Raw genomic sequence first — 22229 nt, 5'->3', positions numbered from 1 at the left:
GTAACTGGAAAACGTGTACCACCTTCATTCATCAAAAGGATTTATTCTATGCTTCCTTAACCTTCCTCGGAGATCACTCGACCAATATAAGTGCGGTGAAATGACGTCCTCAAAACAGAGTATTATAACGTTACTTGCACTCGATAGTAATTGATCAAAAGACATGGATTTATTGCTTTTGTGTAAGACGATGTAGTTAGTGGTTAAAGGTAGGTATTGTTGATTGCATGCAAGATATCATGAATCTAGTAACTACCTTTTGTTTGAAAGAGAGCCTTTTAGAGAGACGGCAAGTCCTAATAAAATGACACTTGTTTTATTCACAATCTTTTTCGTTGATTTTTCTTGATTAACACATGTATTTTCGTCACTGTCAGACATTTTAAACACTAAAGCTTTCACAAAAGACTATTAAAACTGAAAAATACTGAATACTTCTTAACAACTCAAGGAACAAACTTGAATAAATAAACAAACAAGCTTGAATAAACGTGTCGAAACAATAACTAATAAACACAGCTGCGATGACCAGCGTGTAATAACGAATTTTATGGACTGTGTTGGTTATTCCCATGTTTCGTATTGACTATGTTGGTTTTTCCCCTGCAGTAGATATTTAAAACCTTGAATATCTCCGGACTACTTTTGTTGTTCCCCTTGACGATTTGTCAAGATAAAATACACTGCAAACAGAAAGTGTGGAAATGTAAACCAGATTTTTTTCATTTTTTGACTATGTTGGTTTTTCCCCTGTACCCTTCAATTGTTATAAGTTTGCTTCAAGCTGAAGCTAAAAAGAACTATAGTCACATAGATTGAATATTTCAAATACAGAAACATTTAGAGTCGCATTAAAGGAAATTAGGATCTTAGAGACACAAGACAGTCCAGAAGAAATGTGGAAAGTATTCAGAAATGCCATAGAAACCTTTATAGAAAGAACTAGAGTATAAAAGAAGATCGTCAAGAAAAAATACTGTATTACAACTACCTTTGCAATTTCTTGAAGAGCGAAGAAGAATCAAATCACTCATATATTAAAACGATACCATAAAATAGAATTGTGTAAGTTAATTAGATAAATAAGAAGAGCATATAGGGGGGATAAAAGTAAACATCTAAATGAAGAATGCGAAGAACTGAAGAAATATGCAAACCGTTATGAATCCCATGAGCTTTACAACAAAGTTCAATATCTAGCTAGAGAATTTAAATAAATTACACAAACAGTAATGGATTATAACCACCACATTATAAATAATGAGACAGCGATTATGGACGTATGGAGAACATACTGTGAAATACTGTATGTAGATGATTCTCAGGATACAAATCACGAGGAATTCACTACTGAGAGAGAACCAAACATTCTAAAGTCAGAGGTAGAAAAAGCATTTAGAATGCTAAAAAGTTGAAAACTATTTAGCACAGACCAGATCGCATTAGAGATTTCAGAAGAGACAGAAGAGATTGGAGTAAATTTTATGCACCTGATCTGCAGAAAGATTTAGGAAACTGGAGAGTGACTCGACTGCTAGACAATGTTCACTATCACCCCTATATTCAAAAGAGAAACTAGGCTAAACTGCAACAAGACAGAACGGTAGCTTTAATATCACATGCAAGTAAGGTTCTACTTCATGTAATACACGAAAGACTAAAAGTTTTTTTATTACTGGAGATGACAGAAGGACAAGCGTAATTTGTACCAGGAAAAGGCACAAGATAACACATCGTTAATGTCAGACAGCTAATCAAAAAAACTCATAAATTTAATACCCTTATGTTTAACGTATGGTCCTAAAGTTTTGGGAAAAATTTCACCTGGTCTGATTGAGAAGCAAAATGCATTTAACAAAGAAGGCCATGGAATTGAAATATCATCAGTTATTGACATTTAATTAACAAAGCAGAATATTTTGGTTTGTGCTCTGCTAAATGTCTAAATTGATATTCATCGAGGTGTTTATAATATGGTTGGGCGAATGTCGAAACCAGATATTGTTAATATTTATCGAGATCAAAACATAAGCAAATCGACAATTTATCGCACAATCAGAGAATGTGAAGAAGGGATATCATGTGCTAACTTGCGTAAAAGTGGCCGACCGCGGATTTTGAACCATATAAGAGAGGCAAGACTGATTAAAGCAGCTAAGAACAAAATTGGGGTCTCACAGCGAAAACTGGCCAGAAGATTTCATGTTGGAAAGACTACAGTATACAGGACCCTATCGAGTAACAATATTATCTACCGGAAAAGAAGGAAAGCTCCAAAATACACAGAGGATCAATTAGAGAGAATTCCGAGATGTTGCCGCACGTTAAGGCGAGTGCATTTCGTCAAAAAGTTGATCGTGATGGACGATGAAAAATATTTTATTTTGTCCAACTCTGAGATGAAGGGTAACGATGGGTTTTACACGAACGATTACGAAAATGTACCTGATGAAATAAAATTCAAAAGTAAGAAAAAATTTGAGGACAAATTTTGGTATGGTGTGCAATTTCTGAGGCTGGCTTTATCTCACAGCCCTAAGTTAAGACGCCGCATATATACAAAAATTAGAGAAATTGACGCCCAGGTCGTCCAAAGGATGATGCAACGTGTCAGGTGAATTATTAGGCAAATCGAAAATAATGGTTCCTTGTCTGTCATTTGAATTTTGATTTATAATAAGGATAGTTAAGTTAAATTGTTGAATAATTTAATAAAAATATAAGATTATTGTGGTCAGAGTTATATGCTTTTGAAATTTTTCCCAAAACTTTAGGACCATACGTTATGTGATTTGTGGTTTTCATAAAGGCGTTAGGTAAAATAAAATGGCAGTATCTATGGTTAATACTAGTAGAGATGGGGACATGCCACCATTTAATTCAGTTGATAAGACGTCTATACGAAAATAATAAGTTTACAGTAAAAATAAACAAGTCAAATTCCGATAATTTCAGAACATAAGCCGGTGTCAGGCAAAAGGTATAGATACTAGCCAGATCTATGGGTGAAATAAGTATTGGTTAAAGGACAAAAATCAGTAACCTGAGATATGTCGATAACACATTAATAATCGCTTCAAAATAAGACGACATGGAGAACACAATTAGACGCCTGGGGTAAAAAAACAAAGAGTATGGGCAGACATAAATTGAAGTAAGATTAAAATCATGATAATATACATAGCACAGTAAAGGTAAAACACCAAGTAAAACATATATTGTTTAAATAAATACAATAGAGATAGCAGTATTTTGGATACATTAACAAAAGAACAGATACTCTGGAAAAACTGATAATCAAGGGCAGAGTTAAAGGAACAAGTTTCTTAACTTTACTGATACTTTCGATGACGTTGGTTTTATTTCAATACATATTATTTTCCTCTAGGTTATTTTTACCTTCTCTTAATCAATTATATTAAGTTATTAAAAAAAAATTGAAATGTCAACCACTGATACAGCAGATGAACTTCTTGAGATTAATGTAACCCTCAGTCCACCTAAAAAGACCAGTAAATGGACATGTTGAAGTTAAAATGAAGTAAATGATCATAAATGTATTTAACAAAATAGCCACAATATCATATAAAGTTCTGAGGGTTGTCAATATGGATTTTTTTAATTTTGCCGCCGGTTTTCCTAATTTCAAAAGAACTGGGTTTTTTAAATTATTAAAAAAAAAAATAAATTTCAGGTTTCAGCGAAATAGCATTTTAGTGGACAGGGATGAAATTGTCTTATGGAGATCAGAATTTCTTATTAAAATAAAGTCCAACAGAAAAAAAAACGCAAAATTTATTACTTAGAGGAGACTTGGCTAAACGCTGGTCACACCAAATCAAAAGTATGGGTCGACAATTTAATAACATCTTATAAACAAGCGTTTTTAGATGGACTTTCTACGGAGTTAAACAATTCTGCAGGTAAATGTTATACGTGCTTACTTATACGTGCTTTAAGTAAATTTTAAAATAACGAAGTTTTCAGGAAATAAAAAGATATTAATAATTTGTCACATTGGTAGTAAAGATGATTTTTTTCCAGAAGCGCTGTGAGTGTTTAAATCAAAAAAAAGTGGGGAATACCATGAAGAGATGGACGGGAAATCTTTATCATTCCAGAAAAATGGAAAAAATTCCAACTAGGCTGATATCGAAGCATTTCTGAAATAAAATAATATATCATCATCATCATAAGTGGCTCGACAATCCGTTGTGGATCTTGGCCTGCTCACAAAGAAGTCGCCACTCCTGTCGATTCCTGGCAACTTCCCTCCATCTTCTAACCCCTAGAATCTGTAGGTCTTCTTCCACATCATCAATCCATCTCATTCGTGGTCGTCCTCTGCTTCTTGTGCCCTCTGGTTGTGAAAATGTTAATCTCTTCGTGTATTCGTGATCTGACATCCTAGCAATGTGTCCAGCCCATCTAAGTCTCTGCACTTTAACGAATTTCACAATATCTGGATCGGTGTATAACTGATACAGTTCAAAGTTGTATCTTCGACGCCATAGCCCATTTTCATTTACGGCCCCAAAAATCTTTCTAAGAATTTTTCTCTCAAAAATACCAAGAAGTCTTTTATCATTTTGAGATAAGATCCACGTTTCAGCCCCATATATCAAAACTGGTCTTATTAAGGTCCTGTATATATTAAGCTTTAGTGCACGTTTTATATTTTTATTTTTTAAATGTCTCCGGAGGCCGTGAACAGTTCTGTTTGCTATTGCTATGCGTCTTTTTATTTCGTCGCTTGTCGTGTTTGTTGCGTTTACTAGCGATCCAAGATATGTAAATTCTTTGACTTGCTCAAAGGTATGGTTGTTAATTTGAAATATTTCTTGGATATTTCGAAAGTTTTTAGAAACCAACATATATTTGGTTTTTTCCTCGTTTACCACAAGTCCTAATTCACTTGCTGCGTCCGCAAGCCTTGTAAAACACTGCACCATGTCTCTCATACTTCTGCCCACTATAACTATATCGTCAGCGAATGCGAGAATTTGCGTCGATCTATTAAAAATAGTTCCATTCATTCTAATATTTAATTGTCTGATTGCCTTTTCCAAGGCAATATTAAAGAGCAGGCACGCCAACGCGTCCCCCTGTCTTAGACCATTATTAATGTCAAAGAACGTAGAGTTTTCTCCTTCAATTCTAACGCATGAGCTTACGTTTTGCATTGTTAGGTGGGTCAACTTAACTAACTTAGGTGGGATCCCAAAGTCTATCATTGCATTATATAATGCAGTTCTTTTCACACTGTCATAGGCTGCTTTGAAGTCAACGAAGAGATGGTGTGTTTCTATGTTATATTCTAGTGACTTTTCTAGAATCTGCCTATGTGCTTGAATTTGATGTGTAGTTGACTTTCCAGCAGTAAATCCGCATTGATATTGACCAACAATATCCTTTGTAAAATGTTTAAGTCTTTCAGATAATACATTGCCGAAGATCTTATACGCAGATGCTAACAGAGTAATGCCTCTATAGTTCTTACACTCCAGTTGATCCCCCTTTTTATGCAATGGACATATTATTCCCTTCAGCCACTCTTCTGGTACCCGTTCATTCTGCCATATAAGTACTATTAGTTTATGGATTGCTGCAAAGAGTTGATCACCACCTTTTTTATACATTTCCGAACAGATGTCATCGATTCCTGGGGCTTTATTGTCTTTGAAAAATAATATATATACCCTCAATAAACGACTGGCATCTCGCCAGAACAATGAATAATGAGGAAAAGGTAAAATGGGCCATATTGTGCTTCACCCCTTTCAAATCACCAGGGCCTGACGGCATATATCCAGCCCTACTACGGTGGGGACTGGATATCCTTCTGCTGCATCTCGTGGAAATATTCAGAGCCTCTTTGGTTCTGAGATATATTCCTAGGAAGTGGAGATAGGTACGTGTGGTCTTCATACCAAAACCAGGTAGGATGGACTACACCCTACCAAAGGCTTTCCGACCAATTAGCCTAATATCCTTTCTGTTGAAAACGATGGAAAGGCTATGCGAGAGATACATAAGGGATGAAGTTCTGGTCCATAACACACTTCACCCAAATCAACATGCATATACTTCGGGAAGATTTACCGATTCTGCACTGGATCATCTAGTGGGAAGAACTGAAAGATCGCTGGATATTAAAGAATCCACCCTAGGTATATTCATAGACATTGAGGGAGCGTTTGATAAAACCACATTCCCAACTATCACCCAACAGCTCAACGTCAGGAATGTTCCCCTAGCCATAAGCGAATGGATATTCAGTATGCTCTCTAATAGAGCAATAAGCATAAATGTAGAAGACGTTTCTGTTAGAGGCATGGTTACGAGGGGGTGTCCACAGGGAGGGGTGCTATCACCACTACTCTGGAATATAGTTCTAGATACCCTGGTTGACCAACTCAGCAGCAACGGTTTCTACACAATAGCCTATGCAGACGATATTGCTGTCCTGCAAAGCGGTAAGTTTGAGAAGACACTATGTGAGAGATCACAAGTTGCTCTTCGACTAATAGAAACATGGTGCAAGGAACACTCATTATCTATAAATCCTAAGAAAACAGAGATGGTCCTCTTTATCAGGAAAAGAAGAATCACGGGCTTAATACCCCCGAGGATTCTAAACTGCAGTCTAAATTTTTCTGACGAGGTGAAGTACCTTGGTATTACCCTTGACAGGAAGTTAACATGGAACTCACACTTAGATGGTAGAGCTAAAAGAGCATATATTGCCTATGAGCAGTGTCGACGAACGGTCGGACGCACCTGGGGCCTCACGTCCAGGGTGATCGCCTGGGTCTACACCGCTGTCATTAAGCCAATGCTAACTTACGGAGCTATTGCTTGGGTACCAAAAGTGCTACAAGCAACAGAGATTAACAAACTAAACCATATTCAGCGGATGGCTTGTATAAATATAACCGGTGCCATCAAAACAACACCAACTGCTGCAATAGAGTAAATCATTGGCATCACGCCTCTAGATATATATGTCAAAGAAGTGGCGCTAGTGACAATGATGCGACTGCGCTCAGCTGGTGCAAACCTTGATGTAGGAATGGGACAATTGAGAACTCGTTTCTGGCGGGGAAAGCTGGATGCGTTACCACTGCTACAGGCAGGCTGCGACTCAATTGAACCAAAGTTTGTCTTTAACAAACCCTACAAAATTGAAACAAGACAGTATATGGAGACAAACGTGGCAAATGCCTATTGCATATACACCGATGGCTCCAAAATGAAAGAAGGCTCAGGATGCGGGATATACTCCAGATCACTGAACCTAAGAATAAAGTAAGGTATGGGCAAAAATGCCAGCGTAGTTCAGACAGAACTGACTGGTATCTCCATAGCCGCAAAAGAGACAACCCAAAAAGGTATAGCAGGGAAAACTATAATGATCTGCACAGATAGCAGACAAGCGCTACTAACCTTGAATAGACCACGTGTCACATCAGGTTTAGTTATAGAGTGTCACGAGTCACTAACTTAAGCTTCGGATGGTAATACCATCATCCTGAGGTGGGTTAAAGGACACAATAGGAATAAAGGCAACCGCATTGCTGACTAATTATCTAGGAAGGCGGCAGGCCTAAGACTCTTAGGACCTGGGGATCTTTTTGGTTGGTCAACTACAACAATCGCGGAAATTGTCAAATGTCACTCCCATACGCAATCCGTAAAAAGATGGGAAGAAGGGAAAGGATGTAAACTTGCAAGGGTAACACTAAGTAACCTTGAAAAGTCAACATTAAAGAAGTACTTGGGAATGACCAGGAAAAATCTACGTTTGGCAGTTGGTTTTTTAACTGGTCATTGTCAACTAAGCAAACACCTCCACACACTGGGGCTAGCAGATACACATCTATGTAGGAAGCGTGAACGAGAAGACAAAACTGTAGAGCATGTCCAATGTGAATGTCCAGAGTTATCGTTAATACGAGAGTACGCGTTTGGCGAGTCCTGGCCCACACCTGCCCACACAAGAGAGATGTCTACTGGTGAGTTATCCACCTTTCTAGAAATGGCAGGATGGACAATGAGCAAAGAGTGCCAGCTCCCTGGGAGGATGCACAATGGGTCAATTGTGGCCTAAGTGCTGTGAAACTTAACTCGCCCTCCCTACTCTACAGATAAAGAAGTTTTGAGGACTCAGTGTTAAAAGTACAGCTGTTAGCTACTGTTAAGCAACATAAGGGACAATATAACAAATAGATTATTGATGAGATGGCAAAAAACCAAGATAAAATAGTTTTAAGGCTGCCTCCATACCATTGTGATCTCAATCCGATTGAACTCATCTGGACAGAAGTAAAAAATTATGTAGCAGCCAAAAACAATACTTTTAAATTTGCAGATATGAAAAATATTTTTTTTTATGCAATAAATAATATTACTTCCACTACATGGCGTAAATGTGTGCAACACGTTGAACAAAAAGTTAAATCCAAAATGTGAATATTAGACAACATTAGAGACCCATATCGAACCAATAACGATAAGGCCAGACGAATAAAGCAGCATATGTAGCTCTTTAGACCCTAAATAATTTAAATGTTTTGTTTTTATGTTTTGAAAAACTTATGTAGATGTTATTTTATTCGAAATACTTGGTTATGTATATCTTAGTAATGAAAAAATTTACTTTTATTAGATTTTTCTTTAATGGAACATTAAATTTTACTGACACTTAAATTTCAAGAAATTCTTAATAATTTTAGTTTCAAGAAGTAAATATTTTTAAAAATCATAATATGATACACCTCAATACGACCCTGTTTGGCTTTCATGTGCAATTATTGAGAGTTATGAATATATATTAAACACCACCCTCAGATTTTTTAAACTAAAACCAAGGCTGTTTGCCTACAAAATTAAGAACAAGGAAGTTAACAGTCGATTCTCGAATTTTTTGGGACTAACGTTTGATTACAAATTAAACTGGAAAACTCACATTACGAATTTACAACTAACTTGTCAAAATAGAATAAACTTGCTGAAAATTCTATCCAGTAATATATGGGGAGCTGATTCTAGTATTCTGCTTAACCTCTACAAATCAATTATTCGCAGTAAACTGGACTACGGTGCAATATGCTACGATGCAGCAAATAAAACGTTCCTAAAAAACCTTAACACAATTCAAACAATAGCTCTAAGAGTAGCCGTCGATGCTTTCAGAACCAGTCCTGTAAGCAGCTTACAAGTAATATCAAGAGAACCCCCTCTACATCTAAGACGACATCTACTTAGTTTAAATTATGCAGCAACAATATCTTCCAATAAAAAGCACCCATTATATTCTGAGATTATTAACGCACCTACATCCAATTTGTATAGAAACAAACAATATAAAGACAAACCCTTTAGGGAAAGAATCAATCAAAAAGGATTCAATTGCAATGAATTCAAATTATCCATAACTACAAAATTAGACTTCCCTCCATGGCTTACCCCCTTACCTATTACTGATTTAACTTTAACACAATACCCAAAAAATACCACAAATCCTAACCTTATCATTAATGCATTCAAAGAAATTATGGAGAAATATCCAAACCACCACATAATATACAAAGATGCATCAAAAACTGAAAAAGGCCATGCCGCAGCCTTCACAAATAAAAAATACAAATATGTCATTAGAATTTCATAGCACTGCAGCATTTACACCGGGAAAACCACAGCGATATTAGAAGCTATCAAAAACTCTTCTTCAACGACTGAAAATAATATTTTAATCATCACAGATTCACTCAGCGCAATTCATGGAATTAATCAACTTTTCCCTAGCCATCCTATTGCACAAAATATAAGAAATGAACTTAATGCACTACACCATATAAATAAAAAGGTTACATTTATTTGGATACCTTCACACATTGGCATTAAAGGCAACGAGGAAGTTAATCAATTGGCATTAAAATTCATCAGAAATGACAATGTTCCAGAAATTACTAAATATCTCCACACCGACCATAAACGACAGTCCATGAATCATATAATAAATTTATGGCAAGCAACCTGGGATGCAACAGACTCTAAATTGAAAACAATAAAGCCTCGAGTAGACGCCAGCCTACCACAACAAGGAAAAAGAAGAGATCAAGTAATCGTAAATCGTCTTCGAATCGGCCACACAATACTAACACACCAACACCTTCTAAATAACGAACCAGCTCCGATTTGTACCTACTGCTTTACTCAACTCACCGTGAAGCATCTGATAATCGACTGCCCGCAGTTCCAACCTCATAGAATATGCCGAGGAATTAGTGGAAACCTATAATAAACTTTAATTTATCAAAATGTACTACTGTGTATGTCCCCCCACTAATAACCCTTGGTGGTTAATGTGGGTTCTCTATGTTTAAATAAAAAAAACAGTCTATTCTGAAAAAACATAGACCGCTAACAACTTGTTGGTTATACATTTTTGCAACATTCTTAAAATAATCTTTTTTGGAAGCGGTTTCCAGAGTGGAAATCGAAACGTCCAACAGAAGTTAAAAATGTAATTTTAATTACCATATTATGTTGTTTATCACAGATAAATATAATATTTAATTTCATTGTGTCTTCTAATCTTAAAAATGAATGTTTGTCAGTTGATGAGTCATTGTTACTCCACCATATTTCAACAATTCATCTTTACCTGCAGTGTTTTTTGTACTTCGTGCTTGTTTACATTTTTTTATAAATTTATTGACATTGTTTATTATATTTTTGAATATATTTACAATTTATTACATACGTAAAAATCGCAAAATCAATAATGCGCTAAAACCGCACTTTGTGGAAAACTCACCTGGATACTGTACGTAATTTCAAATTAAATATCGGAGCCATTTTACACACATCACGCTAGCGTGCCGGTCATGAAAATTCCATACTCTAAGTAAATTAAAGGGTATATGGCATAACACACATAATATTTAAAAGTTATTGACACAACCGAAAAATTATAACTTTGAGGTAGGCCATGCATATTAGTCCAAGATGATTCCTTCTCTTTCTAGGGTGCGTTTATCAAAGACCCTTTCAAGATACCAGTTATGGCGATAAATCTATTAAAACGCATATCTCCTATAACTAATTTTATCTAAACTATCCTTATATAATTTAGGGGATATTAGGAGATATTCAGGTGAGGATATATCTAGTGTAATTCAATTAATCTTTGGAAATTGGATTCCGAGAAGGGTAGATACCGCTATATAAATATCCGGTCAGATTTCGGACTGCAAAATAAACAAAATTCAAATTAGACTGTTTGTTTGCATTTTACTAAACAGCTATAACATAATCTTGATGGGGATTAAAATAGATGTTATGTTTAACAAAATAAATTAAGGTTTCCATTTATAAAAAACATTTTAGACCATGTATTTTGCAAACCACGGGGTATATTACTGTAACACCTCACTTTGCTGACAAAATATTTAAATGTGCAATGATTTTTTTAACCTTATATTATATATGCAAGTGAAGGATGGACTATAGAAAAAACACGAAAGAAAAATAACAGACGCAGAACTGAAAAAATTAGGCAATAGATAAATCAAGAACCTCTACTATAAAAAATAGAGAGAAAACAATTTGGACTAGTATGGTCATCGAATAAGGAAAAATAATCAAGAACATTTAACTAAGTGTATAATCGAGTCAAAGAGAATAAAGACAACGAAAGGCGGACTTAAGAAAAATGGATAATTAGAATAAACGAAATTAAACACACAGAAAAAAAAAACAAATAAATGGGAACAATAACTGCAGACCGCAAAAACTGGAAGCAGAATGAATAGGCAGCAAACATAAAATAATCGACGGCTGGAAGGCATAAGGAATCATGCAATGAAGAAGTAGTAATAATGTATTGAATATTGGTCACCTTCTGATGCACTCCATTAATGGAGGTTCGCGATCACTACATCAAAATGTTCTCTATTCTACGCCACTCTTAGTAATTGTTGAACGTTCATGACCGTCCAAGTTCTGATATTGCGAAACCATGACATGACTTTTTTGCCTACTCCACTTCGACCCTCTATCTTCCCTTCAATTATTAATTAGAGCAGGTTATATTTTTGTCATTTCTCATTATGTGGCCTAAGTACGAGGTATTTATTTTCTTATTCGTTGTTATAAGTTGTAACTATCTATTTATGGTATTTAATACAGTTTAATTCGCAATGTGTTGCGACCATGATATTCTGAACATTTTGCGATAAAACCACATTTCAAAGGCGTCACATGATATTTAATATTATTGTCCAGGATTCAACTCCATACAGAAGGACTGACCAAACGTAGCATTTAATAACTCTAATTCAGATGTCTAAGCTTAGTTTTCGGTTATAGATAATTTGTTTCCATATATTGTACATATTCCTAGCCTGTTCTATTCGTGTTGTTATTTATATATCTAGATCCCACTTATCATTGAGTACTACTCTTAAGTATCTGAATTTGTGAACTTTCATTTTTTCTACTATTAGAACAGTATCGTCATCATACCTGATATCGTTAATTATATTTACCATTTATTTTTATACAAATTTTAGCACCATCTATTGCATGTTTGAATATGCATTTAGAGTATAAGTTAAAGAACAATGGAGATATGACACAGCCTTGTCGGACACCTCTTTGTATACGGACGCTTTTGGTAGTGTGGTTGAAATATTTTAAGGTTGCTTCTTGGTTCCAATAAAGGTTTTGAATTATGAGGATATCTTTTGTGTCTAGCTTCATTTTCTGTAGTTCATACAACAATTTTTCATGCTGGAATCTATCAAAAAAAGTTCTGGTAGTCGATGAAACAGAGATGTACTTTTTTCTGGTGATTGAGGCATTTTTGATTTTGAATGAGTGTTTGAGTTGCAAGCAGTGCCTCTCTTGTACTTGTCAAGTAAATCAGAATGCAGAAGTATCCTGGAACAGGGAAAGACCCAAAAAGGGGGTTGTCGAGCCAGCGATGATGATTATTATTTATAATTTGGTTATTCTAAATTCTGTAGCCCCCATACGGACTCAAGAATTTTGAGCCTTTAACAGGCTCAAAATCTTCCTGACCACTTTCCTTTTAACACTTTTCAGGGATCTTCGTCTTTCTTCAGTAGAGTCCATGTTTCAGATCCATAGCCAGAGCAAGTGTTTTTTACAATTGCATCTTCGTTCGAATTCTGCCCTAGTATTTTAGAAGTTACCATTTTTTTAGTTGCCACAGAAGTTACTATACACTTGAATCATTAATTTTGAATTTGATTCCTAATAATTCTCCCGGGTCTGTTTTGAGGGGATTTCCACGTATACAGCTTGCGAGGTGATAATTGGAAGAATGTGTTGGTGACAACTAGTTTTGTGTCTTCTGTGAATTTTTCTAGGAGGTCTCCTCTCTCGTTTTTGACTCCAAGTGCATGTGCTCCAATGTACTGTGTCTAATCTCCAGCTCCAATCTTGGCATTAAAATCGCCCATAATGATGAGAACTTCCTGTCGAAGATTGGGTTATAGTAGGTTAAAATCGTAATATTTTATTTACAGTACCAACCATCCTGATGGAACACCAAACGGTGGCGCTGCTATCATTATACTGAACACCATGCCACTCTATAAGGAAACAATGTATCACAAGAAAAAATTCCAAGCTGCAGTAATCTATATCAGTTGATGTACATACCTCCAAGGCATAATATCACCACAGAAGAATATGAAGACTTCTTAAGACATTTATCAGAAAAGTTCTTAATTAATGGTGACCGGAATGCCAAGCATACAGACTGAGGGTCGACACTATGTACGACAAAAGGGACAAAATCTCAGATAAGTCATAGCTAATACAAACAGTGTTTACTTATCTACAGGTGTGTCTACTGACTATACCTCATAATTGTCACACTATCCATGTACATTATAAAACGTCCGATTGTCCCTAATTGGACAACACTAAAGATCAACTGGAATGTATCCGAGCCTTTCATTAACAAAAATATAAAATTAAATATTAAATTAAAGCAACCAGACGATATCGAGAATGCCATGCTTTTCTCACCCAAACTGCAGCTTCTAAAATAGCTACACCCCCCAGAATGACATGGAACAACATATCTGTATACGTAAATTGTCTTGTTGCACAAAAAAGAAGAGCCAGGTGCATATAGCAGAGAAGTAGCAATCGTATAGATAAAAATGAGTGTAATAGAGTAACATGGCAACTTAAAACTGCTTTCTTTACACGATGCGAGGAATAGAGGCCTATACAGCACACGTCACCTTTAAGGAAAACCGATGGAAGCTGGGGAAAAACTGAACAAGAAAAGGCGTCAATATTTGCAGAATATCTCTAACACGTTTTTGTTGAATATAACAACAATAACAAAGTATAAGTCAAAAACTTCTTAGATACTCCCTGCCCAATGATGCTATCGATTAAATGCTTTATTCTTAATAATGTAAAAGAACAAATTTCTAGATGCAATAACTACAAAGCACCAGGCTTCGACATGATCACCGGACTAATATTAAAAAAATAGCAAGGAATTGTCCTACTGACCACTATATATAATAGTATCATAAGATTAGCCCATTACCTGATTATTTGGAAGTTCACACAGATAATTATGATTAGTAAACCAAGTAAACCACCAAATATCATTACCTTATATAGACCGATCAGCTTACTTTCAATATTGTCAAAAATCTTAGAAAGGCTTCTGTTCCAAAGAATCTCTGAAGACATTGAAATTAATTCAGTGATCCGAGCACACTAGTTTGGTTTTCGCGAAGTCCATTCAACTCTACAACACTGTCATAGGATTGTTAAAAAGATTAATATATGCCTCGAAAAAAAATATGCACCGCTACCTTTCTTCTAAGGTGTTTGGCATGATGGCCTCCTATATAAACTTAACTCATCCTTTCTCACACCTCACTATCTACTATTAAAATCAAGCCTCACAGAATGTCACTTTTAAGACAGATTCCTTACAGAAACCTATTATTACTATCCCATAAAATCCGGTGTCCCTCAAGGAAGTGTACTTCGTCCCCTACTGTAACTCATATACAAGGCTGATATTGTAACAACAAATACTACGCAGTAGTCATATTCGCAGATGACACCCCCATAATATCCATCGATGATGACCCTCAAGTATTATCAGGAAACATTCAAATACACCTGAATCTACTACAAGTTTGGGTGAATAGATGGAAAATCAAAGTTAAATACACAAAGTCTAATGAAATTACATTCAAGACCAGAAACGCCATATGCCCGAGAATTACATCGAACGATATATTACTACCTGTAAAAACAGAAGTCAAATACCTGGGAATGACACTTGACCAAAAGCTCACTTGGAAAGCACACATCTTGGCAAAAAACCCATATCAACATGAAAATACTTCAGATGAATTGGCTAATAGGCCTAAACTCTCAGCTATCTACATATAATAAACTTCTTCTATGTAAGTGCATAATAAAGCCCATATGGACATATGGGCTTATTAGCCGTAGATAATGCTCCAATCGATCAAGTGAAAACATTTAAATACTTAGGAATGATGATGAATGACCAATGGGATCCTCAACAAGAAATAAAATGCCGTACCGAACAAGCAAAACAACCTTTTATCAAATTTAAACCGCTACTATGTAACCGCAATCTTTCCTTCAATCTCCGCTACAGAATTGTTAAATGCTATGTATGGTCCATATTGTTATACGGCATGGAAAAAATTTCACATTTAGAATAATGTTCTTCACCAAACTGGCTTATACCATCTTTAGCCAATCCTTTACCTGACGCTATCCCAAAAGTTATCTACCAAAGAAGTATATATATATATATATATATATATATATATATATATATATATATATATATATATATATATATAAATATATATATATATATATATATATATATATATATATATATATATATAAATATATATATATATATATATATATATATATATATATATATATATATATATAGTATATAGTATATATAGTATATTATATAGTATATAGTAATAAAATATTGTGTCCATTGTGAACATTTTGTAAATATAACTAAATTTTTTACCGATCCCTCTATCTCTCTATGCCTCTCCTACTCTCAGTAGATAGACTAAGCAGCTACAGTAAGGAAATTAAGGGATAGCGAGAAATATAAGGGGCAACATTAAATAAAATGGCAATTAACGATGAATAATATTATTAAATGTTTAACTTACTTGAATATCATGAGTTATAGCTATCACCGACGAATTATTGTCCTCATGGCTGGATTTTGTACATTCTCTTTCCCTTCCTCGGTGTCTTCTATTCAGCGAATTACTATCTATGGATGGCTCTGAGCCTTGGCTTTTGTCCCAAGTCTTATTAATATGGACGAGAACAGGATGGTTAGTAACTTTCTCAATTTGATCTAGATCATCGTCAGATTTGCTTATCCGACAATCAAAGGCGGTTTCGTATACATGACGTTGGCGTGTCATGTCGTCTAGTCCATAGTCATCATAAGCAGTGACAGTAACTGGATTTGGAGGCATTGAATTGCCATTGGGAGCGTCTCTGAAATTAAACAAAACATGCGTAAATACAAATTTAAAATAAAGATAAAAGAAGTTATTAACTGTTCAAAATTGTCTTCGATTTTCAGTGATCGTAAATACCGTATCGTGTTATTTTTATAGTATAAAAGTAGGTTTCTAGATCTTTCAAGATTTTCTTTATACAATTTTGATTATTTTTTCTTGGTAATTTTGTTGTTTAAAGTATCATCCAAAAAAGACTTTCCACCATAACAAACATTATACTAAAATGATGACATCTCCTGAGGTAAAATATTTGCTTCACCAAAAGCAAACACGGGAAGGGGGCCTAAAAATTAAGATGGGATCTTGTAATGTTGACATCTTAGAGGTAAAAGTTTGAAGTTAATAGATTTGAGTACGAAAAGAATAGTAAAAATTGTTTGCATTTAACAGACGAAATTGAAACGACCAAAGGCGAAAGACCTAGATGAAGTATGCAAATTGTGGTATGTTAAAAAAATAAACTACTGTCTGTGTCAAGTTAAGAATTCATAAAGGAGCCTTATGGGAAGCGGTGATGCCAGAACTACCGATAGACTGAGATAGGCGAGAGTAGTGGAGTTGCAGCGAAAAAGCAGGGCCGAACTGCATGTTATATTGCACATTAGACGTTTTTTCACTTAGGTAACTTTAAATTTTTTTTGTTTTTTTGAAAAATAAAAATTAAAGACATGTCTTTTTCTCACAACAGTTATTTATTAAATTTCGGCTTAGGTCATCATCAGACTCTTAAAAATATTCTTAATTGTTTAATGAACAAATTGAGTGAGTATTGTGGTAGATATTATTAGTGTCAGTAAAAAACATAAAAAAACAATAAAAACTTCTGTATATTTTAAAAAAAATACAACAGAACCATAGAAATGTAACAAATTATTTGGTTTTTTAGTTTGACATTTATATATTTACAATATTACAATTATCAAAAACTATGTACATTCTTCGTCCATATCCAAATCGGAATTGTCACTACTATCATATAAATCTATAACTATGGGAGTTACGTCTTCCATTAGACCGTCCACTTCCCAAAATTTTTTCTCCAGAGTCATTACATGTTGAATATAGTTTTTCCAGTTATCAGACGTAACATTTGAAAACGCTTTTTTTATGAGGTCCTCCATATCCTTCGCTTTGAAGGTGCTGTTATTTACGGCCACATGCCTTTTTACTTGGCTCCATACCATTTCAATTGGATTTAATTCGCAATGGTATGGAGGCAAACGAAGCACTTTGACATTATTTTGTTGTTTACAAAGTTCTTCAATTTTGTAATTATCAAAATTTTGTTTAAATTGCGCGACTACCTCCAAAAGCTCGCACTTCAGATAATTTTCTTCAAAAAATATGTCTTTTTGTCTTAACCAGTCCATAATGTTATTCTTATTCCACGATTGGTTAGGCAACAACTCGGTTTTTACACTATGATATGGAGCATTGTCCATAACAATAACCGTTTTTCGAACTAAGTTGGGCAACAGTTTGTTTTCAAACCAGTTCTCAAAACACGGACCGTCCATTTCGTCGTGATAATCAGCGCTGTTTTTTTTTGCAAGGAAAAACATTTCAGCACCGTTTACAAAACCATTTTCACTTCCGGCATGGACAAGGATGAAACGTGGTCCACGCTGAGTGGGATGCTTTAGTCCAGTACTTAGCCCTTTTATGAACGCATCTCTTGCCGAGGTGACGGTTTTGTCTTTCCATTCTCTGGAAACCGAGTGCCCCACATTGACCCATGACTCATTCAAATACACAATGTCATAGCCCTCAGCCCGATATTGTTTAATGGCCCTTAAATATCCATGCCTCCATGCAATTATATCAGGACGTTCTATTAGCACGGCACTTTTATCACGTTTTGCATAAACAAAGTTCATGTCTTTTAACAACCTGTACATTGTACTGCGGGTAAAATTTGGCAAGTTTTCGTCTTGGTTCACTTTTGGCAGAAGACGATTCAAAGTAGGAGGAATGTTTTCAAAAAAAAAACTATGCACTGTTCGACGAACGCCGATACGAACACCTTCATCGTAAGTATAGTCTCTGGAGTTGTTTCGGCAACGGGTTCTTTTTCTGTTTGTTTTTACCTCAGAAAGCTCACCTTCTTTGTCTTCCTGTACGATTTTTTGAATCGTACGAACTGACACTCCTGTCATCGCGGATACTTTGTCGAATACAATACGTTGACTTTCATCTCGAAGCAAATTAATGTGGTATCTCACTACGTTTAAGATCACTTTTTTAGCACTCAGATGTAAAATTTGACCACTTTTAAACGGCAAAACTGGATCCATTTTAACAATATAATTTTTTACACTTGAGATTTGAGTGCGCGATGGTTATGCCTTAACCCTTGTCCGGGCAGAAGAATTTAAAAACGTAATCGGGCAGTTTGGGCTTATGTATACAGACAAACATATAATCTCCACTTCACCTAATTACACTATTTTGAAAAACATACCGCTCATTTATCTATAACTCATAAATCTGTCTGCTTTCCAAATGTGCTTTCCAAATGACACTATTGTTTGGAATGACTAAGTACATAAAGAGAATTAGAAAACTATTAATAGTCAATTATAAAGTAATCAATATTGTTTACTGTTAGGGCCTGTTAGCCCGGCTTGCCCGATAATGGAAGTTTAAGCACAATATCTTAATTATTATTGCTTTCTATTTATTAACTATTGTGAAAGTAATATTTTATAAATAATTTTGAGAGTTGACACCTAAGCTGTCAGAATTACCTGTGCCATAATAATTAACCAATTGCGTAAAACCTAATATTTTAACCACTAATAAAGACATTTTTCTAATAATCTTTAAAATCACTTCCCTGAAAATGTAACCATATTTATAAGTAATTGTAGTCGTTAAGCTTATTAAATAGATACGTACCTATCTTTTTAAAATAAATTTGATTAACATTGGAAAATATAAATAAAAATTTGAATATAAATAAAGAATGGGTTATTTCGGCCGGCCCTGCATAGTCCCGTGAACTATTGGCAACATACGCCCGTAAGAAATGCACTGGCCTATCTGTTCAGTTGTGAATTCTTAACTTGAAACAGTCTATAGGAGTGGAGATATCCTAATTACTGATAGCGTAGTGGAAGTTTTAAAAATGAATAATAGTGTCAGTGAAATTTGCATTTAACAAAAAAGTGTCGAATGTTGTATGTGTGTACATAAGTCAGTCTGAGTGAGAATGAAAGTAAACCTTTCTATAATCAATTAGGAGATATAATATTTACAATATTTTATAAGAAGCGAATTTAGGTGGTTAATTCCCCATTAAAGATAGTAAATGATATTAAAATGTCAGAAGAAAATATCTTCAGAAAAATAGTAGGAGATATACTTAGAGATATTTCATCAGAGCAGGGAGTCGTAATAGGAGGTGATTTTATTGCACATGTAGGTTAACCCAAGATATTATATGAAGTAATACATACAGAAATAGGATTTAGAACCAGAAATAATGTTGAAGATGACATATTGGAAACACCATTAGATGTGGCGATTGCTAATATATTCGTTCGAAAGAGGGAAAAATAACTACTACGACAAAATCATTCTCAAATAGATTACGTCATGACGAGAAACGAAGATATACGTCAGTTTACTAACATAGGTAAAAGTTAGTGAGAATGTGAGCCAACACCCTTAATGCTGCTTGTAATATCCAAGAAAATCACAAAAAATTTACTGGTGGATATTAAAAGATAAAATAGAAGGTTTATTCAGTGCAAAATGGTAGACAAAATATGCTAAAACATAAAAGAAAGTTCTAATATAATTTGGAAAAACATGACTAATATTATTGGCAACACTGCTAATGGAAAAACCTCAGTAAAGAAGTTTGAGATTAAAGAGACCTGTAGTGGTCAAAAGTAAATCAAGTTATTAGCAGGAAGGGTGAAGCGAATATATATATATATATATATATATATATATATATATATATATATATATATAGAAAAGGAGTACGACCGTCAATCCAAAATAAACTAAGGTACACTCGAAGAGTGGTGGGTTTTTCGGTCAAAGTGGAGAAATAAAAGACAAAGAAGGTGGCTACTTCATCTATTTATTCAAGACGTTTCGCTTTCTGCTCAGAAAGCATCATTAGTTCATCTAAAAAGAACAATATGAAACCAAACATCCATAGAGAAGTTACAATAAAAGTGTGTTACCTTACAAAGACATGTAGCAGTCAAAGATGTTAAAAATATGAAAAAGCTTACGAAACTGGACATTTAGAGTAAAGTTGTATAAATCAATTAATTGAAACTTGGTATAGTTTGCAATTTAACAAAATTAGCACAGCAAAAGAACATGTGATAAACATACATGTATATAAAAAAGTTATTATAAAAACTTAAGTAAAAAACATTAAGATTTATTTTAAAGTGTAAAGAACTAAAAAGATCATGAGAAAGCACTTCCAACAATTTATTTAATCAATTAGATTTTAAATTTAACTTTAGGTAACATTATAAGTTATTTAAATTAATTTAGTATAAAGATAAAATGAAGTTACCAGTCTTAAGCTTACTGAGTCTCGCCGATAAATAAATTTACAGGTTTAACACCCACGCAAACAACGTGAATAGAGATGGCCTTGAGGTCAAAATGACAAGAACAGCAAGGCGAAATACCAACCTCTATGTAATAGGGCGCTATATTCAAAAAATGTGATAAATTTGGTTAGAAAATACTGCAGGGAGTAGAAATGGAAACCTACGACCAAAATATAACAAAAGATAACGTCCAAGATTTTTTATGCAATGCACTAAAAGTTGAGACAAAAATAAAAAGATCAAGAAAAATTGGAAGTAAATCCTGCTTGATTGAAATCGAAAATGCAACGGACAAAGAAGAAATTATAAAAAATAAAGGCAAATTGAAAGATATTAAGGGAAAAGAATAATACAATAATAATGACATGGACAAAAATGAACGGATGATACAGGGTAAAATCAGAACGAAGGCAAAAGAAGCTAAATTGGAAGGAAAAAACGTCAAGGTAGGATTTCAAAAAATTAAAATAAATGAGGATGGACATGGAATAAACATCAGCAACAACTCTTAAAAATAGAAAACCAAAACAGAAACCAAAAAAACTAAATGACGTAAATGAAACGGTAGCAATAACGACAATGGACAAGGAGACGATTGGGATTAAAAATAAGAAAATGAAAACTAATTTGGGAACATGGAACGTAAGAGGCACTTATGAAACGAAAAAACTTAAAGAATTAATTAGAGAAACAAAAAAATATGAAATAAATATATTAGCTTTACAAGAAACAAAACAATTAGACACAGAAATAGTAGAAATAGATGATAATGATATAGTATTCTTTAAAAGTGGGGGAGTAACAGATTGCTAGGAACAGGCTTTATCATACAGAAAAGATGGAAAACCAGAGTGATGAATTTTAAGCCGATATCAGATAGAATGTGCACAATCAGGTTAAAAGGGAATCAACGAAACATAAGCATAATAAATGTACATGCACCAATAGAAGACGCCACAGAAGAAGACAAAGATGCATACTATGAGCAACTAGAAAGAGAATATGACAGACTACCAGC

At 34.5% G+C, this 22229-nt stretch overlaps 1 protein-coding gene across 1 annotated transcript in view; it reads right to left on the bottom strand.

The window, feature by feature from the left end:
* Nucleotides 1-22229, bottom strand: part of LOC140451611 (uncharacterized) — a 258028-nt gene that overhangs the window by 38229 nt on the left and 197570 nt on the right. The window contains exon 5 of the mRNA XM_072545458.1: nt 16260-16599. Coding sequence (XP_072401559.1) covers nt 16260-16599 — 340 coding nt within the window. The remainder of the gene's footprint in view (nt 1-16259; nt 16600-22229) is intronic.

This window comes from Diabrotica undecimpunctata, chromosome 10, assembly GCF_040954645.1.
Source record: "Diabrotica undecimpunctata isolate CICGRU chromosome 10, icDiaUnde3, whole genome shotgun sequence".
Lineage (NCBI taxonomy): Eukaryota > Metazoa > Arthropoda > Insecta > Coleoptera > Chrysomelidae > Diabrotica > Diabrotica undecimpunctata.
The sequence above is the reverse complement of the archived record's forward strand: the minus strand, read 5'-3'. Positions and strand labels throughout refer to the sequence as shown.